The 20180-nt window shown below is 63.8% G+C and overlaps 1 protein-coding gene across 5 annotated transcripts; it reads right to left on the bottom strand.

The window, feature by feature from the left end:
- Positions 1-1175: 1175 nt before the first annotated feature.
- SNAPC4 (small nuclear RNA activating complex polypeptide 4) lies at positions 1176-19054 on the bottom strand. 5 transcript variants are annotated; one of them, XM_053919281.2, is made up of 24 exons: positions 18990-19054; positions 18050-18188; positions 17163-17209; positions 16137-16304; positions 15902-16027; positions 15380-15458; positions 15037-15118; positions 14183-14287; positions 14038-14110; positions 13647-13811; positions 10973-11120; positions 10645-10751; positions 10406-10500; positions 9854-9948; positions 9046-9125; positions 8302-8766; positions 7665-7748; positions 7287-7509; positions 6810-6880; positions 6233-6319; positions 5474-5501; positions 3383-5019; positions 2030-2153; positions 1176-1381 (listed from the first exon to the last, which is right to left on the bottom strand). In XM_053919281.2, the coding sequence occupies exons 2-23, from the start codon at positions 18177-18179 to the stop codon at positions 2037-2039; spliced, it is 4212 nt and encodes a 1403-aa protein (XP_053775256.1). In that variant the 5' UTR covers positions 18180-18188; positions 18990-19054; the 3' UTR covers positions 1176-1381; positions 2030-2036. The 5 variants fall into 5 exon arrangements, with proteins under 5 accessions (XP_053775256.1, XP_053775262.1, XP_053775270.1 ...); XM_053919287.2 differs by having other exon boundaries at positions 18985-19048; XM_053919295.2 differs by having other exon boundaries at positions 18955-19043.
- Between the last annotated feature and the right edge of the window lie 1126 nt (positions 19055-20180).

Below are 20180 nucleotides of genomic sequence, written 5' to 3'. Positions count from 1 at the left end.
GGGAGGCGCCTCGCCTCGCCGCTCCCTTCCTGTGGGGCCCTGCCCCTCAGCTCTCTACCCACTGACCCACGGTGGTCAGCCACTGTTGCCTGAAATCCCGGGGCCCCACACCCAGGGGCTGTGGAGTCTGTGCATGGCCAGGCGGGTGCTGTCCTGCAGGCAGCAGTGGCCTCGGGACACTACACCACAGTCCCTGTGGGGCCCAGGTGTGTACGGGCCTGGGTGCCTGTGGGGGCGCTCAGCTGGGAGTCAATGTGGTGGCCGGGCCTTCCCAGAGGACAGGGGAGGCCCGATGTCCCACAGGGAGAACTGGACAGCCTGGGGTCCCACGAGCCCTTGGGGGACCCGCACTCTGGGGGCTCGAGCCCAGGTTGGGCGCTGCTGGCCCTCGTGGACGTGGGTGGCCCCGCTGACCCAACAGCTGGCCTGTGCAGGGCCCATGGCCACACTTCGTTAAATGACAGGGCTCTTGGGGCTCATCAGGGGTGAGCGGGGAAACTGGGAACAGAGAGGCACCTGGACAACCCCTGCGTACTCGGAGGTTAAGCACACACCTCAGAAGAGCCACAGGCCAGAGGGAGTCAGGGAGAAGCAGGGATTAGCTGGGAGCACCCAGCAGTGCCCACAGGCACAGGCAGCTGGGAGGTGAGCGGACCCCTGGCGGGCGTGGCATGGACATTGGGCAGGGGAGGGGAGGCCAGGGGCCAGGACACTGCTGGGCCTACTTGTCCCATTTCTGGGCCGGAAACTTTCAATAAAAAACCAGGGAAATCACAGTGAGGTGGCCAAGAGTTTGAACAGGGACCACGGGCCATGGAAGCTGTAAACTGAACCCCTTGGGACAGAGGGGCGGGATGGCAGCTGTGGGGACTCGCTGAAGCAGAGCTGCGGGAAGGAGAGGAAGGGGAGGAGCGGGCAGCCTGTGTGGTCCAGACGGCAGAGGAAGTGGGTCCCCTCGTCCGAGGTGGCACCTGGAAGACTGGCAGCCACAGTGCTTTTTGTGAAAAGGCCTCTGCTCCTTTACCCCCACCCACCCCCCTGCAGAGGCTGGGGCGCAGGGGCTCCGAGGACCCCAGGGCCCAGCCGGCCAGCTCCCGGCACAGCCAGGGGACCTCAATCCCCCACTCGCTGCCCAGTGTCTCAGGGTGAGACCACAAGAGCCGGTGGCTTGCTTTTTAATTGAAAAATAGTGCATTTATTAATTCTTTAAAATATTCCGATTTGCACTTGGGCACGCCGCTGAGCCCAGACAGCGCAGTCACTGCTGGCAGCACCCTGGCCCCGGACGTTGTCTCCTGTGGGGTGGGGGTGGTGGGCCCACGGGTCCAGCGACGCCTCGGTTCCTGGTGGTGGCGGCGGCAGCAGCAGGCTCTGGGCGGCCCTGGAACACAGGCCCAGCCTGATGTCAGGGGTGCCCCGACCAGGCCCCAGGGCAACACATGAGCCGGAGGGGGGGCTGCCATAATGGGCACCCCCACAGCGCTCACCTCTCCTCATCCCACCCTCCAGTACCTGAAGCCTCCCAGTCCACGCTGCTTAGAGAAGCCTCCCACCTTTGGGGACCTGCTAGCCACTCAGATCTCAGTTGCACGATGACAATTTGTGCCGAGGGCCTGCTCGGCACCTGCGGTCTGACCCTGGGGGCCCAGCAGCAAAGAGCCGTGTGCCCACCCTCATGGGTTCATGTTCACGGGGGAGAGACTGCATGGGGGTGGGGGCGAGTGCCCGGGATGGACGGAGTCTCCTGGGGGGGGGCCAGGGGGCATCTCTGGGGAGCTGCCCATTGAGCAGGGCGGGGACAGGGAGAGGAGCACAGGGCAGAGGGGCAGCAGGGAGGAAGGGCCTGGACACCGGGGTGTGGCAGCTGAGTTGGCAGCCTTCCACCCAGGACCTCTCCAGCCCGTGGGCACACCTGCTGGGCACCATCACACCCGCTCTGAGCCCTGAGGCAGAGCCCACCAGCCCTCAGCCCCAGGTCTGAGGGCCCCTGCGGCTCAGCCACAGCCAGGCCACAGGCGCTCCCACTCACCTGCCACTCACAGCAGCCTCCTCCGCTTCCGGACGTGCCGGCTGCGCCTCGTCCTGAGCACATCCTGATCATCAGAGCTGTCTGGGAGGGAGGCAGCGGAGCCCTCACCAGGGTCTGGCACCCCCTGAAGCAAAGTCCAGCAGGGGGACAAGAGTGACCCTCCTGCCAGGACAGCAGGGTCTGGGGTGGTGAGGAGCAACAAGGATCAGGCCTAGGGGCCTGTGGACACCATGCCCCGGCCCCTAGAACAGGCGGCTCCCAGCTGTACACTGAAGCCCAGCAGCGGAGCCACTGCAGGCTGGGCCTGGTGGCCCCACACAGGGTCCGGACAGGCAGGGAACAGGAGGGGCCGCACAGGAGCTCAGGCAACCTCCTGCCGCCTCTGTAAACCCCAAGCCCTTTGGAATGCCCAGGGCCAGCCTGAGTCCCAGGCCCCCTAGCTGGGACAGCAGGGCAGTGACCAAGGTCACGTGGAGGGTGAGTGGAGAGGCTGCACACGGGACAGGAAGTCTTCCCTCATCTGGGGTCCAGCTGTGTCTCCACTGCTTGTCAGCCCTGGGACCCCCAGGCGAGGTCCCTGGGGAGGGAGGTGACGTCCCCAGCAGCCCAGACTGGACACAGCCTGTAGGGAGGGTGTCACAGACCCTGCCTCCCAGGTGTCCACCAGCCTACGGCCATGGCTGGCCCATGTGGGGTAGGGGAGGCCCCACTGGCTGCTGGGACACACCTGTGAGGATCTTGGACAGCCTCCCTGACTGGCCAGAGTCTGAGGGGGCCCAGGTATCCTGCTTGGCCTTGACGACAGGGATGGAGGTGGGAGTGGCCTTGCTGGGGGGTCCAGGGCACCCACAGCCATGGAGGATGGGACGTGGGGCCCCCCCTGCATTTCTGTTGGGTCTCATGGAGACGTGGCTCCGCTCCACGGCTCAGAGAGCCCTGCTGAGGTGGGTGGAGCTGGCACCTGAGGGACTCAGTGGCTACAGAAGTGCAGGGGCAGATGCGAAGCCACCCAGGAGTGGGGTGTGCGTGCGTGGGGGGGCACAGAGCCTGAGAGCAGGTTTTTGCTCAGACGTGGTGTGGGGCTGGGAGACCCAGGAGGGGTGAGAGTCTCCCCACATCAGAAGCAAGGTTCCTTCTCTCCATTGCCGCAGTGGCTAAAGGCACCTCGGCACATAACTTGCACGCAGTCTGCTTCCCCTCCTGGGAAACCGGCTCACCGCCTGGGCCGCCACTTCCACCTGCTCTAGTCCCCAGCCCCCACCCCACCACTCCGGGCAGACCACACACAGGCAGGCGGGGCCACTGGGGGGGGTGCAAGAATATGGGGCAGGCGCTGTGCCCGGGGCCACCCACCTGGACAGGGGCTGTGGCCGCTGGCCCAGCCTGGGGGCTTTGGTCACTGATGAGCTCCAGTTCCTCCCCCTCACTCTCAGGGTCGGCCCTCACGGCTGCCGACAGTGTGGTGGGCACGCCAGGTGGGGACAGGGTAGCCAGGAGTGCGGGCAGGGTGAAGGCTGCCAGGAAGCGGGCCTTCAGCAGCAGGTAGGCTGGGCTGTCCTGTAGCTGCCTCCGCACACATCCCAGCGAGGCCTGCAGGGCCCCAGCTGCCCCGCTGGGCCCCAGGGAGGAGGCTCTGTGCTCCAGGGCCTTCTTGTGGAGCAGGAGGCCTGACAGTGCCCGCAGGCTACACAGGGTAGGCGGCTGGTAGGGCAGCCTGCTACCCAGGGGGGGCACACACACCCCTCGCAGCCCCCCCAGCCACTCCCGCACAGCCATCTCGCTCTCCTGGGAGAGGAGGCCTAGGTGCAGGCCCCCCTTCTCAGGCCCGGGCTGGGCTGCGGGGGGCCTCTCCAAGCCCAGAGGTGCCCTGGTCTCTCCTGGCTCCGATGGGGACCTCAGTGATCCCCCTGGGCCAGCACCATTGTGCGGAGGCAGCTGGCTGGCACAGGGGGCCTCTGCCCCAGGGGGATCAGCCGGGACTGCAGCCTGCGAGGCCATCTCCCCGGCCACTCGCACTTCTCCAGAGGAAGAGAGTCCCCCAGCAGCACAGGCCCTGTTACCATCCACTTCAGCAGGGATTTGGGGTGGCAGGGGTGTCGAAAGGGTCTCGGGGTCTGTCCTGGAGGGAGGAACTGACTCTCTGTCCTTGTTGGTTGGGCCCTGGCCTGCCTGAGTCTCAGTCAAGGAGGGCGATGGAGCCACTGACAGCCCTTTGGGGTCAGAGGTCCCTGCTGGCCTGGGAAGGCCCACCAGGGCCGGCATCGGCACAGGGAGCAGCCCCTGGGCTGTGAGCACCCAGGTGACAGGCAGAGGGGTGCTGGCTGCCACCTGGGGTCCACCCCTGTGGGTGCCTAGAGCTGGCATCAGGCCGAGGGGCTGGATGGGTAGCTGAATGGGGCTGGGGGCTGCAGGCAGAAAGGGCAGTGCCTCAGGCAGGCCCTGCTTTCGGGACGTGGCAGGGGCCTGAGACTGTCCAAGACTGCTCACGGGGACCAGGCTGGGACCCAGATGGGGGGCCCTGGAGGCAGCTGTGACCTTAGTAGCTTCCATGGAGATAGCAGCAGAGGCCAAGGGTTGCAGGATAGGGAGCCCCTTGTCCGAGGCTGAAGCCAGGGAGCCTGAAGGACTCGGACTGGTCGCTGCAGGGGCCCCAGGTCCAGAGAGTGCAGAGTTGGTGATGGCCGGCACTGGGGCTGGGGGGCCCTGGGAGGCCAGCGGCAGATGGGCCTGGAGGACCAAAGGCGAGGAGACCAGCAGCTGGGGTGGGAGAACCACAGGGCCCCGGGCAGCCTTGCTGGCTCGGGCCTCCCGTAGCCGCTTCTCCCGAAGCAGCTCAGACACAGTCTTGGGCTTGGGCCGGGGACCACACGGAGCTGATGGGGTCGCCTGAGATGTGGATTCGGCTCGGCAGGTCTGTAGCCCCCCACTCCCTCTGTGGCCAGCACTCTTCTTGGCAGCTTCTTGGGCTGGCCCGCTGCGCAATAGGCAGCCTGAGGGAGGATAGCACACACCTGTGAGGGCCCAGAAAGAGCCTCACCCTGCTTCCCGTCGGGAGGCCTCTGCAGGGTGGCTGCTGGGGTGTGGGAGCCGGAGCCTGGCATTCAGGCCCAGGGGGCTCGTCTGTTCCCTAAATCTTCAACATCTTCAAGCCCCTCCTGCAAACACACCCCGCCCCTGGCCCTGGCATCACCTCTCAGGACTCAGGCCTGATTCTGGGTGAGGGCAGACTGGGACAGACCTGGGAGAGGCCCCACCTCCAGGTCTGCGCTAGGGAGGCCTCTGGGCACCCCTGCTGTGCTCACAGGTGGGACACCCAGTGACTGACACCCCTGCCCCCAGCTCAGGCCAGCCAGGCTTTCACCCCCCTTGTGGGACTCCCAGCTAGGGACAGGCCTGGCCTCTCCCCACTGGACAAAACGGCCAAGAGAAAGGGAGAGGCAGTACCTGGGGGGTTCTGGGCTCTCGAGGGGGCCTGAAAAGGAAGGGAGAGAGTCAGCACCTCAGGGAGAGTCTGGGGCCTGGAGCCCTTTTCCACCACCACCGAGACCACAGCTCACCCGTGCCTGCTAAGGGGTGAGGCCTGACTCCCACACAAACCCTGCATGTGGCTCAGAGGCCAGGGCTCTGCCTGCACAGCCCTCCCAGCCCGAGCCCCCCGCCCCGGGGCCCTGGGCCCCTCTCCGGAGGCAGCCCTGCCCACAGGCACTGGGGAGATCTGTCTCGGTAGGTGGGTTGGTCTATAGGGAGAGGCAGGGGCAGGAGGGCACAGGCTCTGGGGCCACATGTGGTCCTCAGACCTTTCTGTGGCCTCCTCCAGGGGTGACAGGGCTCAGGACACAGCTTTTTGCAGGCAGACCCCATGGTGCAGGCTAGGCCACCTGCACCCAGTGTCCCGGCCCGGCAGGGCAGCGTCGGAGCCACGGGGTGCTGGGTGCGCGAGAGGAGCCGGCAACTGGGTGCAACCTGTTGGCCCAGGGCTCATCTGTGAGCCCTCAGGGCTCCAGGCCTCAATGGGAGGCGGGCAGGCCCCTCCTGAGCCAGGCCCCCAGGGACCCCGGGCACCTTCTGTCCCCGGAAAGAGCTGGCGTGCCTTACTTCCGGCCAGGACTAATGCCTCGTACACCGAGCGATGCCTGGGGGACGGGAGGGAAGGGTGGCCGGTGCCGGGTTGGCCCACACCTGGCTCTCACCCCTGCTTCTCACCTGAGCACCCACCCTCGGCAGGGCAGGCAGCCGGGCCCTCCTCTCTCGAACGACCTCCATGCAGCCAGTGGTGTCGATCTGGAAGAGCTGAAGGACGCGTGGGGAGCACATGTGACATGCGTGATAAAACAGGTGACAGGAGCCCTTCCTGCTCTGAGGCTGCCTCCCCCACCCCCCGCCCTGCAGCCCCTCAAGCGCCAACACAGCACCGGCGTGCAGTGGGGCTGGGGCTGGCCCTGAGCACGCACTCTCAGCAGCGGGCCCGAGGCCCCAGCTGGGGCCCAGCGCAGCCCCCCCAGGTCGAGCCCCCACTACCTTCCCGGCCTGACGCAGACCCTCAGGGACAGCGCTCCCACCCCACCCCCTCAGCTGCCAGGATGCCCCAGGCCTCATCAGCCCCATTCCTTCCGGGACCAGGGTTCGAAGACTGGGGCAGGGACGCTGCCACTAAAAGCTGCCAGCTACCGGGAGACTGTTTTCGAGGACCCCCGCTGTGGCTGCACCTCAAGTAGACCCACCACACTCGCCCCCAACTCACAGACACGCAAGGGGCTAGAGCTTGGCAGCGGGGCCTCACCTGAATAAAGAGGGTGAATACCGGGGTGCTGGCCAGGTGGGCGTCCTGCAGCTGTGCCTGTATGCCGTCGGCTGCGGGTACAAGGGCACAGTGCAAAGTGGCCCCAGTGACCACATCTCTCTCCCAGAGGCCCGAGAGCCCTGGAAACTGGGTGCCAGGCAGGGAGCCCTGAAGAATCCCAAATCCCACTGCCACCATGCTTGACCCAGAGGGCAGGCTGGCACAGACTGGCCCTCCGCCTGGCCTCTGGGGACTAGCACTCCTGAGCTCGAGTGCATCACGCACCCAGGAAGGTGACACTGCTGAGGCCCGGGTGTCAGCTCACTTCCCAAACTGACCACCACGTGCCAAGCAGGACAACAGGGGCTAAACCCAACACCCACCCACCCCCAGCAGACTCCCTTCTAGAGAAGCAAGCCCGTGTCAGCAGGTCGCCCTGCGTCCCCACAGCGGGCTCCCGGGGCCCCAGGACAGTACCTCGTGTGCGCACGGTGGGCCTCCGGGGTGTGCAGGGCAGGGTGACGTCGCCCACCCATGGGCTCACGGCCATCAGCAGCCGGCGCTCAAGGAGCCTCCTCTGCAGGGCGTGTCTCCGGTGCCGCCGCCACAGCCCCTGTGCACGGGGCCTGGCCGCAACGCGGCCACCAGGGCCAGACCCCCGGGGTGAGCCAAATAGGCACGGCTGCTCCAGCCTCTCCTTCTGTGGGGGAAGGCACCTGAGCCCCGCCCTCACTGCCCCCACTCCTGTGTACTGCAGCGGGGGTGCCAGACCAGGATGGGAGTGGGGAGGGGTGGTGGTGTGCACGGCCAGGGCAGGAGGGTGAGGTGGACGGACGGACACAGGCGGGCCCTTACCAGTGTCCGGCACTGGGTGGCCGTGTTGGCCCGGAGCGCCCGCAGCACAGTCTCTAGAGGCACCTTCAGTGGACGCCTCCCACCCTGAGAAAAGAGGGTAAGGCTGCAGGGCGCGGAGTCGGGCCAGCACGCCCACCTCCTTGCCCAGACCCCAAAGCCAAAGCCAGCACCGCGACGCTGAGACACACTGATGTCCGGGCCTCAGGCGGGGCTGCTCCCACACAGGCACACATGTGACTGGCCCGGCCAGCCCTGGGCCGGGGGCTGGTGCAGGCTGGCAGGGAGCCGCCCCACGCCCCTCCTGCCCCTGCTCACTTGGGGGGAAACGCCTCAGAAACAGCCCTGGGTTGAAGTGCCCGCTGCAGCTCTCCCCACGTGCCTTTTACAGGGAACAAGCTGGGGAGTGGGGCTGCCGGCATCGGTGAGCAAGGCTCTGTGATGCGGGCCAGGAGCGAGCGCTCAAGGAGCGGGTGGGGGTGGTGCTGCTCCACACCGGCAGACGTGCTGGCACGAGATCAGGCTGGCCACTGCCCTGAGCGCCGGCCTCGGCGGCTGCGAGCAACAGCGTCCACCCCCTGCCCTCAGTGCGGGGTGCATGTCCACCCCCCTCGGGGGGGTGTACCAGGACCGCACCCACCTCATCTGCTGGCCCCTCGGAGCCTGTGGGGGCAGTGTCTGCACAGCGTGGGTGCCCGGTGCCTCCCGGGCCGTTGTTGCTGTGGGTCCCAGAGGGGCCCTGTGCCTGGCTTGCCTGCTCCACTTCCCGGCTCCCACCTTGGGCCATATCAGACACCTCGAGAGGGCTGGGCAAGGTGGCCGAGCGTCCCAGGTGGCCCCCCGTCCCTGCGTCCCTCGGCCCGCGGCCGCGTCGCCTGGTGGGAACCCACAGGGCCATGTCGGGCACGACGTGCGGCGCTGACGGTGCTGCCTGGCCGCCCTCCTGGGCGTCTGGCGTTTCCTCCGGCTCCGAGTCCCCATAGTCCTTGCTGTCCTCACTGTCCTCGCTGTCCTCGCTGTCCTCGCTGCTGCTGTCCCCGCTGCTGGAGCTCCAGCGCACGCTGCGAAGGCGCCGCCGCCGCCTCCTGCCCTGCCCCTGCCTCTTCTGCGGGGAAAGGGCTGCTTGAGGCCTCAGCGGCCCAGGGATTGGCCACGGGGCACACAGGCACTGCCAGGGCAGGCCGTGGTTGTGCCCGAGAAGAGGCACGCTCTCCCAACTGATCTGGGGAGGGCCACTGCCCACGGGCCGGTCCCTCTGCCCCTTCCCTCCCGGAAGAGATGCCCTCTCCTCTCTGCCCAGCCTCCACCCCTCATCCCACCCCGCAGGGAGGCCAGCCCCACAGCACACTGGCAGGGCCTTGACGGACGTCCAGGGAGGCCTCACCCTGACCATGACTTTCCACTTGCTCAGACACTGCGAGCCCGTCCGGTGGGGGAGTTCAGAAGCTATTTTTGCCCAGTGACCTACAAAGCAAAACAGCATGGAAGCCGTTTCGCCCTCTTCGACGGCACGAGCTCGCCAGGCTGGGAGAGGGCTCCGCTCCAAGAGGCGCCATCTCCCCCAGAAGATGCGTGCTGCTCTCTCAGTGTGCGGTTCCTGCTCACCCTCACACTGCTCCTGCATCTGAGGAGCTTCGGCATCAAGTTAAAAAGAGCTGGCTCAATTCAATCAACTGCATGATTCGATGTGAAAAGCAGCCTTGCCCTGGCTGCTGTGCCTCAGGGGACTGAGCACCAGCCTTCGAACCAAAGGGTCGCAGGTTCGACTCCCAGTCAGGGCACATGTCTGGGTTATGGGCCAGGTCCCCAGTGGGGGGTGCGCGGGAGGCAACCATCAATGTATCTCTTATACGTCAGTTGTTTCTCTCCCTCTCTTTCTTCCTCCCTCCCCTTCCTCTAAAAATAAATAAATAAAATCTTTTAAAAATAAAAATGAAAAGCAGCCTCCCCTAGAAAAGCAACCTGCGTGGAGAGCCGGCCTGAGCACACCGGCTGGGGCTGTCAGCTCTGTGGAGAGCGAGTTTGGTGACCTCGCTTCCCTTCCCCTCCTTCCCCTCCACTTCTGCGTTTTCTCTGAGGAGCATGGATTAGTTTGCAGACCGGGAAGACCACCGCTGCCTGCCCAGGGGGCACGCCCTGCATGGGCGTGGCGCTCAGGGAGGCAGCCCGGCGCTGCGCCAGGAACAACTTACCGACACCATGTTTCTCTATTAACTCAATGAGCTTCTCCTCCTCTTTTGAATTCCATCGTCCCTTTTTCAAGCTGAAATGTAACTTTCTGAGATATCTGAAAGTGGCGAGAAAACAAATGGGCATTTTACTGGGGGTTATTTTGAGCGAGAAAGGGAGAGAGCTTCGCTGTCCGGCTCACTGATACTTCGTTGGCTGACTCCTGTATGTACCCTGACCGAAGACCCAACCCACAAGCTTGGCGTGTGGGGACGACGCTCCAACCACACAGCCCCGGGCCCGGGCTCAGATGCTCATTCCAGATGCTAGGATGGCCTTCCCCTTCCGCCCTGGCTTTCTGACGTATGATGTCAAAGGTGCAGGCAACCCCCCGAAATGCAGATAAACTGGCCTTTGAAAGACGACCTCCCGGGGCTGCCTCCCTGAGCGCCACGCCCCTCCAGGGCGCCGCCACCTGGGCAGGCAGCGGTGGTCTTCCCGGTCTGCAAACTAACCCACGCTCCTCAGAGAAAACGCAAAAGCGGAGGCGAAGGAGGGGAAAGGCAGTGACTCACCGGTCCCGGCACTGGGCATCGCTCCTCCCTGGCACCTCTTCTCGGATTTTAAACCAATCCTGCTCCCCGTATTTGGCAACTGCTTGAAGCAACTTCTGCAGGAACGGACACAGAGACAGATGAACCTCTCACCCATGACGCAGTCTGCGTAAGAAGGGGACGGCACGGGCCCAGCGGCCACTCAAGATGTCCAGGTACACTTCCCAGGGGACGGTTCTCCCGGGGTCCCCCGCACCTACCGCGTCTTCCTCAGGGGCCCAGACGCCCTTTCGGAGGCTGGGGTCCAAGCTCTTGGTCCAGCGGTAGGTGAGCTGCACGGAGTCTCTCCCTTCCATGTAGTAGACAACTGGGGGCAAGGGGGCCTCGTGAGCATGGTGCCTCCCGGCTCACCCAGAAAGGGGCGGCTCTAACTGTGGAGGATGGGACCGGGACCCCGGCCGACAGGTCCCACCCTTCTTCCTCCAGCCGCTGCCCACCGTACTCAGGAACCGCCTGGGCCACCCCTTCTCTCCACAGTAGAGGCTCGGGCCGAAGGCACCAGGACACGCCCAGAGACCGCAGACTCACTTCTGCGGTAGGGGATGTGGCTGCCCACGCGCATCTCCTGCACCAGCTGGGTCAGCATGCGGTCCTCCTCCTCTGTCCACTCCCTGCGCCTCAAGGCCTTGCTGTGCTGCTGGTATTTCTGCAGGCACTGGAAGGCGCTGCGGCTGGTCTTCCAAAACCAAAGCAAACGCTGTCACTGGGCGGCCACTCGCATGCACAGGGGTGCTCAGGGCACAGGGGGGGCGCTAGCGCCACGCAGGCCACATGCTCCTGTGCACCGGTAGGAACAGCAAGCACACCTCACGACGCAGACAGATGTGTACAGAGAGAAAGTCGCTCAGAAAAGTCACAATAACACTTCGTTTATGTGACATCGAAAGCACACTCAGCCTCAAACACTCAAGGACACACCCAGCTCCAACACGCCTGGTGCACACGTGCCCAGCGGCCTCATGGCTGGCACGGCAGCTGCAGCTGGGCTGGGGCCCACACAGGTCCGCTAGGCCAAGCCGCCTTCTCACACGGACACCAGAGGCGCAGTCCGTGAGTGCGGGAGCCGACAAGCCAGGCTGCACCGTGGTGTCCGAGAGCCAGGGGCAGCCCACAGACTGGGAGAAGGCTCCTGCAAAGGGCACACCTGATGAAGGACCGCCACCCAAAAGATACAAGAATCTTAAGAGTAAGAAACAACCTGACTTGAAAATGAACTGATGACCTCAGACACCTCGTGAAAGAGGATGTGTGGACCACAAGCAAGTACTCGAGAGGCTCCATGTCACGTCACACGGGCCGTACACATCACAACAGTGCAGCACCGCTGCCCACTGACCAGCACGGCCAACCCCAGGGTGCTGCCCCCACTGGCGCCGGCGCCAGCGCGCTGGGAGCAGCAGGCGTCTCGCCCCGGCTCCTCCGGATGCAGGTGGGGCGGCTGCTCTGGAGGGCAGTTTGGTGGCTTGTACAAAACTGAGCGTGCTCCAGCCGTGCGACCCAGCAGTTGTGCTCCGTGGCGTTTGCCCTGAGAAACCGAGAGTTTACGTCCACACGGAAAACCCGCGCCTGCGTGGTTACAGCGGCTCTGTGTGTAACAGACGAACCCCGGAAGCCAACAGGACGCCTTTCTGCGGGTGGTGGGTGACAAACAGGGTCCATCCAGCCAGGGGCATGTCACTCAGCATGGAAAAGACACGCGCTGTCGGCCACAAGAGACGCCAGGGAGCCTGACGTGCACAGGACTAAGTGGCACAGGCCAAAGCAACGAGGCCGCGCCGCGTGCGACTACGACCTGTGACGCCCGGAAAGGCCGACTGCGGACAGCACGAAGGTCGGGGGTGGGCGTGAGGACTTCAGGGCAGTGAGAGGACCCGGGTAAGGCCGGGAGAGTGGACGCGTGTCATCAGACCTTTGTCCAAACGCACAGAACGTGCGGCACCACGCGTGACCCTGGTGTCCGCTGTGGCCTGGGGGACAATGACATGCCAGTGCAGGTCCATCTTTGGTTAAAAACAAACAGGCCCTGGCTGGTGGGGCTCAGTGGACTGAGCGCCAGCCTGTGGACCAAAGGGTCACCGGTTCGATTCCCAGCAGGGCACATGCTTGGGCTGCGGGCTGGGTCCCCAGAAGGGGGCGTGTGAGAGGCAACTACACAGGGATGTTTCTCTCCCTCTCTTTCTTCCTCCCTTCCCCTCTCTCTAAGAAAAAAGTCTTAAAAGTGTTAAAAAATAAAACTAACAAAATAAAGACACAAAATAACTTTTTAAAAAGCGTGATTTTCCGCGTTAATAAGAGCGTAAAGTCACACACACCAGATACAAGGAGAAAACCCCTTTCACCGTGGCCATGTGCAGTTCTTTCTGAGTTACACCAGTGCCACCTGACGACTGACCCGGAGTCCAAATTCAAGGATGCAGCAGACACACCTGGGCGGCCTCCCGCGGCCTCCCAGACGCTCAGAGCCGGGCGCGCGCACGTCTGTGTGCAGCCCGGGCAGGTCCGCCGGCTGCGCTGCAGCCGAGTGCTTGCCCATGGAAGTGACAGGTGGAAAGACAGAGGCGTTACAGGTCACATTCTCAGGTCTCAGGTCAATAAAACTCAAACTAAAGAGCAAGAAAGAGTCCAAGAAGCCTAACTACCTAAAAACAAGAAGACACTGCTACACGAGCTACGATCCAAAAAGGCGATGAATCGGAACTTAGAAACTTGTAAAAAGACCACTTCCCGCCCAGCTGTCGTCAGAAACACGGCCTGAAATAAATGCCCGTGCTGTCAGAGACGCCGGCCAAGAACCCGGTTCTCACCTTAGGAAAGGAGAACAGCAACAAAAGAACCCGACGGCAACTAGAAAAAGTGCTCTCCAACACCCCCACACAAGCTCCTCTGAGCTTGATGGGCGTGGAGAGAAAGACAGGGACAGGGAGGGAGGGCATCCGGCGGGACTCCGACTGGCCTTGAGGACACACGCGTGTGTGCTCTCGGGGGGGAGGGCCCTCGGGTCCGAGAAGCGCGGAGGGGTCACCCTGCCTGAGGGCCACACCCTCGAAAGTGGCCAGACAAGATCCAGAAGGCTTCGAGCAACAGGCCGCGGCTGTGGTGTGACCCGCATCCTGTGAGGTCCCCAAAGCCGGCGGCCCCCCAGCTGCAGGACCCACACCACCCTGGGGCCTGTGCCCTGGGGCGTTGGAGGCCCGACCCTTACCCCCAGCTCCTCGGCAATCTTCTGCCAGTGCAGGTGGCCGTGCTTGGCTGCGATGGCCTTCAGCTGGTCCACCTCCTGCCCGGTCCACTCCTGCTTATTGATGCTGGGGTGCTCCCAGTTCTGCCAGAACTTCCGGATCTCCTCTGCGCTGCGGCCTCCTTCAAACTGCACGGAGGGCACCAGTTGCCGGCGGCCCGGGTTCAGGTGTCAGGGCTTACACCGCCAAGCCCACAGGCGGGGCTCTGGGTGCCAGGCCTCCTCTGCCACCACCCTCTCAGCAGGCGCCTCGCACCAGCAGGGAGGCCATTGAGGCTGCTGCCCAGGGCTGGACACATGCCTGACTGCAGGGCTCACGGCGGGTCTGGTGGCTGTGGAGCACACCCCGACTTACGTTAACGTTGGAAATCTTCTCCCAGTCGTGGCTGTCCAGTCTGCTCCCCAGCAAGACCTCCTCCTGGAGCTGGCTGCAGAGGCGAGGGCCCCAGGTCAGGCTGCCTCCCTCGGACCCAACCACACCCCCTGAGTACCCAGCTCACTTGATGTCCTGGGTCTCCTTCTCGGCCTCCCGTATCTGCTTCTCCAGGACCTGCTTCTCCGCCTCACTCGTGACCCGGCTCTGTTTCTGGTGCAGGTACTCGAGCCTGTGGGCAGGGCAGAGGTGCTGGGGTGAGCTGTGGGGGGCCCGACCCTGGGGCTGGCCAGGCCTTTCCACAGACACTGAGCCCACACAGCACGGGTCACAGCCCCAGCACAGCAGCAGGGGCACCGGCCAGGAGCCTGGCTTGGATCCCACCCAGCAGACAAGCTCGACTCCCCAAGTAGCCTCAGCCTCCTTGCCCACACAGCACGCGGGACCCCCATCTGGCTGTCACGGACGTCTCGTCCCTTCTACCCATCGACGAGGCTGGGCTGGAGGCCAGTCCTAAAGACCACGCTTGCCCACTTCCAGAGCAGTCCAGGGGTAAGACCCACCTCTCCCGCAGCCCATGGAGGGGCCCGACCACCCCTGCAGCAAACCCTGACACCAACATCAAGCACAAGGCAGCGGGTGGCCACTGGGCGTCCGGGCTGCGCGTGCCGCAGGCGCTGCTATTTGGTCATGTGACGTCACCCCACAGCCCACATGCACAGCAGGCCTCACGAACGGTCCCCAATTCCACAGGTAGAAACAGACCAGCTAGAGCAACCTCTGGAGTCGGACCACTAAACGTGGTGGCTCAGCCAACCCTCCTGACACATGGGACCTCTGTGCCACTGTCCCCTCAGGACATAGTTCAGGGACCCGCCCTCGCACTGCAGCAGGGGACCCAGCAGGGAAGGGGGAGCACACCGAGCCTCTGCCAGCCCAGGTGCCAATGGGAAGCTGCCTCTGTGGCCGCTCCAGACTCACTTCAGGAACTTGGGCTGAAGCAGGCGCTGCAGGCGGTCGCTCACCACCGACTTTCTGAGCAAGGCCTTCTCCCAGCTCTTCCCTGAGGACAGATGATGGCTGGGTGGTGGGCACATGGGCCAGTGGCCCTGGGACCCTCACCTGCCGTGAGCTCCGATTTCCACGCAAACTCAGAGGGAATGGAGAGCTAACAACCCCTCCAGGCCTGCGGTAGACCGCACTCAGTGTGGGGGGCCCATCCTAGCGGCCGAGGTCCAGGAGGGGGCAGTGGGGGCAGTGGGGACCAGCACGCGCCTGGGGAGAGCAGCAGGGAAGCCTCCACGGTGCCAAATGCAGCCCTTACATTTGGTTACCAGGAGCTCCGCGAAGGTCTTGATGCCCTGGGCGGCCTTCTCCCTCGTGTCCTCGTTGGCAGGAGGCCCCTGTCCGAGGACGCAGTGTCACCAGAGGGCCCGGCGTGGACTCAGGACCCTCCCCTCAGCCTCCCTGAGTGGCCTGGCCATGTGCAAGGCCTGGCCCTGGACACCTGGACCCGGAGTGGCTGCTGGGGCACCACCCACCTGGCAGAGGGGTCGATGAGGAGAGGAGGGCTGCCACTAGCAACAGCGGGCCCCACACTGTTGGGGTGAGACAAGGCCACAAAGCTGGCACCCATGCCACCTCTGAAGGACATGTACCCATGTCCTGGGGCCCATCTGTGCAGTAGAAGTCAGCTGGCCCCATTCCAATGGAGAACTTAACTTTCACCGCGGGGCCCGGGAGAGCTTTAGCGTGTTGGAGAATATTACTCCGAATTCCGAGGGAGTCCACGAGAGTGGTGGTGGGGACATAAGCCGTCCCCGAGCCCGCCTGCCTCACGACTCACCACTCCAGTGACCCTGTCCTTGAAGTAGGGCTTCAGGAAGTGCCCGATGTACAGGTTCGGAGGCAGGCTCTTGCCATCCTTGACCTTGGGGCCTTTGGACCCTGCCAGGTCCCACGTGACCTCCTCCTGTGGACACAAGGGGCCCCTGTGGGCTGGGCAGCCTCTCCTTGTGGAGAAGGGACCCGGTCCCGGGAGGCCTGGCCATGGGGGTCCTTGGGACAGGACCCTCTCCTACCTGCTGCTCCCGGTTCTGGGCCAGCAGCAGGCTGACCTCTGCCAGCTTCTCTTGGATGACCTCCTGGTAGACCATGTTCAGCTGCAGGCACGTCTCTGGGTCTTCGGGAAGCATCTTCTCCTTGGGGTCGTCCTCATCATTGCTGGCTCCGCCCCACCTTTCTTCTTCCTGGTCGCAAGTGGCAGGCTGCAGGTGAGGAAATGGGGCACACGGACGCTTCCCCCTCCTCGGGGCCCTGGTGGGGCCGCCAGTCTCCGAGCCCACAGCACAGCCTCTAGACGGGCAACACCACCCTGATGCGGAATCCCACAGAGTGCACCTTTCCCTCATCGAAAATGCGGGGACTCGATTTCTAGGGATTGGGGTCGGGGGCGGGGGGCATGAGGAAATGGGTAGTTGCACTTTTCATGACGGGCACTTCTGTAAAAATTGGGCTCGTGACGGGCCCGGGGCACTTCCATCACTGGCAGGCAACAGGCGGCTGCCGTGCACCCAAAACAGAAAGTGGAAATGATCCAAACTCATCAGAAGGCAGAGCGCCTGCGCAGCTACGGTCAGCCCACAGCGGGGGCCTGTGAGCCCTGCAGACGGGAGGCGGCGCTGCTCCCACTGACGGGGCGAAGAAACAAAAGCCATCTACAGAAATTCTCCCAAGTTACAGAAAATTCCAAAATCATCAGAGAACAGTTAATAGTCACTGGCCTGAGTGACTTCTGGCCAAGCATTGCCCTAGGCACCATGTATGGACTGGGCAAACGAGGCACAGAGGTGGTGGCGGCCTCCACCTGCTCTCTGAGTGTGACGTCACGTTGAGACTCGGGCAAGTGAGGTGGGATGAACCCCAGCCTATCAACAGTGGCTACTCAGTCCTAATGGTAAGCATGTCGATGTGTCATCTTGAACAACACACACGCGTGGCTTTCACGTCGCAGAAACACGGAGACCAGCTCAAAGCGCACCCCTTCCCGCAGGCTGCAAGGGTGGCGGGCCTGCCTCTGGGCACAGCCAGCTCAGGCCAGCAGTTACCGAGATTGGGGGGCCAGCAGCGTCCGAGTCCTCGTTGGGCAGCGAATCTGTGAGAATACAAGCAGACCACTGTGACTGCGACAGAAACAGGTGGCTGGTGAAGGGACACCCTGGCACTGAGGAGCCAGCCAGCGGCACAGCACATGGCCCATCTGATGGGCAGGCGCAGGTGGGCGAAGGGCCGAGACACCTCCGGGCAAGACTTGCATAGCTGGGCCTTGCCTCCCCGGCAGCACACGGAGGCCGAGCAACTTGCACTGACTAGGCAGGCTGGTGCTGGACGGGGGTGCAGAGCCAGTGAGAAAGAGAAGACGGGGCCTCACTGAAGCACCCCAGGCACTCAGAGAACACAGGCTGTGGGGACAAGCCGGGGAGGAGACTGATGCAGAGGCCTTGGTAAGGCCAAAAACAGGGAGAAGTTTGGCCTCCGAGGTAGGAAGACAGGGGGATCCCGGACAGCAGGCAAGCCTCCAGTAGGAGCTGTGCGAGGGCACACAGGCCCCAAGGCGGCACAGAGGGCGGGGAGGTGGGCAGAATGTGAGCTTTAACAGTGGGGGCCCCTGAGAGAGAACGTCTGGATGAGCCCAGGAGAGAGAACCGGGGGGTGGGTGGGGAGGGAGCTTAGGCATGGTGAATGTCCAGGCACAGGACAAGCTGAGCTCTGGACACCTGTCCCAGCACGGCAGGAATGCTACAGCCCACCATGGGGCGGGACACCCACATGTCCAGCAGGGCGGCGCTGGTGAAGAAGGGATGGCATGAAACAGTCCATGGGGTAAAAGATGGCCAGATCCCAGCAGCAGCACAGCGTCATGTGGCCCACAGGCACTGAGAGCAGGGTGGCTGCTCCACAACCTGGAGAAGGCCTCGTCGGCCTGGGAGCTCACCTGCGTCAGAATCCGAGTCGAGACTTGATTCGGAGACCTCCATGTTGATGCTTGAGGAGCTGGGATCCAAAATCCTTTCCAGCTCCTTTATCTCCTGTGTTATTTTCTCTCTTTCTGCATCTACGTCCATGGCTTCCGCCTGCCTCCAAAACATGTCAGGAGAGGTTAGAAACCACGGCGTGCAGCTGCTCCCCCCCGCAGATGTGCTGGTTTGCAGGGGATGGCAGAAGCCTGGCCAATGCACGGATTCGGCTCCTAGAGGCCTGGTCAGGGGGCTGGGGCTGGGCGGTGCCACCCTCCATGGCCCACAGACTCTGCTCTCTGCCATCAGGTGCTGAAGCCACCTGCATGGGTCTGGCCTCCCGGAGGCTGCAACCAGCACATGGGGCAGGAGGAATGGACACCAACCTAGCCCGAATGCCTGGTGCCTTCCCACAAGCACACCACCAGAGAGTTGGTCACCCAGTGCAGAAAGGGCAGGGAGTGGTGACAGTCGGGTGGACAAGGACAGGGCTACGGGCCTCAGTTGGACGCACAGAGGGCAGGGCTCGCTGTGGGCCCTGCCGGTCCCCACAGCGCCTGTAGCGACAGACACTGAGTGGACGCCTGCGAAGGGAACGGGAGACCCGGTCTGGGAGTCTGGAAGTGGGCGGAGGCTGGGCGGAGAAACGGGAGAATAAGGCAGGGACAGGGAAACAGCCAGAGGAACCCAGCCCAGATCCCGGGGCCGAAAACAGGTGAGAAGTGCGTCCCCGCCCTCGACAGAGACTGAGCGGCCAGGCTCGGGGCAGCCCCTGTCCCTGAACCCAGCGCCGGTTACACTTGAAATGCTTACGGACGGAAGCTGGGAGCCAGCCAGGGCCGCGGGCCGCAAGCACGCAACCTCGCTACCCACTCCTCCCTACCTGCCCGGGCCCGAGAAGCCAAGTCCTCACCGTACCCTTCCCGCTCGCAGCACCTCCGCCGCAGCCCCGCGCTTCCGGCAGCCGCGCTACTGGGACGCCGCGGACCGGAAGTCCCGCCTCCGAGGGCGCGGGGCACGCCGGGGACAGGCCCTGGGCGGGCGGGCCGATACTGCCCCCGCGCGGCCGGCCCCAGCACTGCCCGCGTGCGCACGCCTCCTGCCTGTACCGCTGGGACCAAGCGCAGCGCGGTGGGAGACCCCAGCAGGCACTTCCTGCTCTCCGCTCTTCTCTGAGTTGGATCCACGGTTTCGGTTGAGCCACCAGTAAGGAAACCTACCAAGTACCTGCTGGGTCTTTTCCCACCTTCAGGGCCCGCGGGGTCACAGCCCCAACTGCGTATGCGGGTCGTATTTTTTTTTTTCTCTTTAAAGTGGAACGCTTCACGAATTTGCGTGCCATGTTTGCATAGGGGCCGTGCCAATCTGTGTCGTTTCCATCTTAGTATCTGTGCTGGTGAAGCGAGTGTTGGGGGGTGGGGTGGGAGGCAAGTCTTGATGAGAGGGACCACTGCTCCCAAAGCAGTGGGCCTCCCATGGGGCAGCCAAAAGCGAGCGTCAGGGGAGAGCCGTGAAGCAGCTCCTGCAGCTGCAGACCTGCCTCCCGGCAGCGATCCAGAGGCAGAGGTGGAAGATCAGCAACTTGTTAGTGTGACTTGCTACGTTCAAGGCTTTTACTGGGGAACACCTCAAATGACACAAAAAGGGAACTGTGTAGTTTAAAGCCTGTGTCCATCCTGCCCTCTGCTGCATGAAGCATTCGGAGGGCACGAAGGGCAGGGGTGCTCTGGGTGGCCACCCAGCTCCGGCCTAGCCTGGTGACCCACCCCAAACAGTGCTGTGCTCCACCCGTAAGCCCTGCCCGAGGCACTCACCCCCAGGGCAGCCCCGCCCCACCTCCCAGGGTCCTCAGAGCTGTTGTGGGGACACCCAGAAGGGAACCTCAGTCCAGCACTTCCTACTGTGCTGCCCTGTTCCAAGTCAGCAGAACCCGCTTTTCACCAGCAGGCCAGAGCACAAGGTGGGCCTGGGGCTCAAGGCTGATTTCTGGCTCTTCCCTGTGGTTAAGATCAGAGGTCTAGCAGTTCAATCATCATTTGAAAATTCAACCACAGGGCCTCCAAGAACACCCTAATTCTGCAATCTGGTCTGAGTCCACACGCGCAGCTG

Source organism: Desmodus rotundus, chromosome 1, assembly GCF_022682495.2.
Source record: "Desmodus rotundus isolate HL8 chromosome 1, HLdesRot8A.1, whole genome shotgun sequence".
Taxonomy (NCBI): domain Eukaryota; kingdom Metazoa; phylum Chordata; class Mammalia; order Chiroptera; family Phyllostomidae; genus Desmodus; species Desmodus rotundus.
Note: the sequence above shows the minus strand (reverse complement) of the source record. Positions and strands in the feature narration are given on the sequence as shown.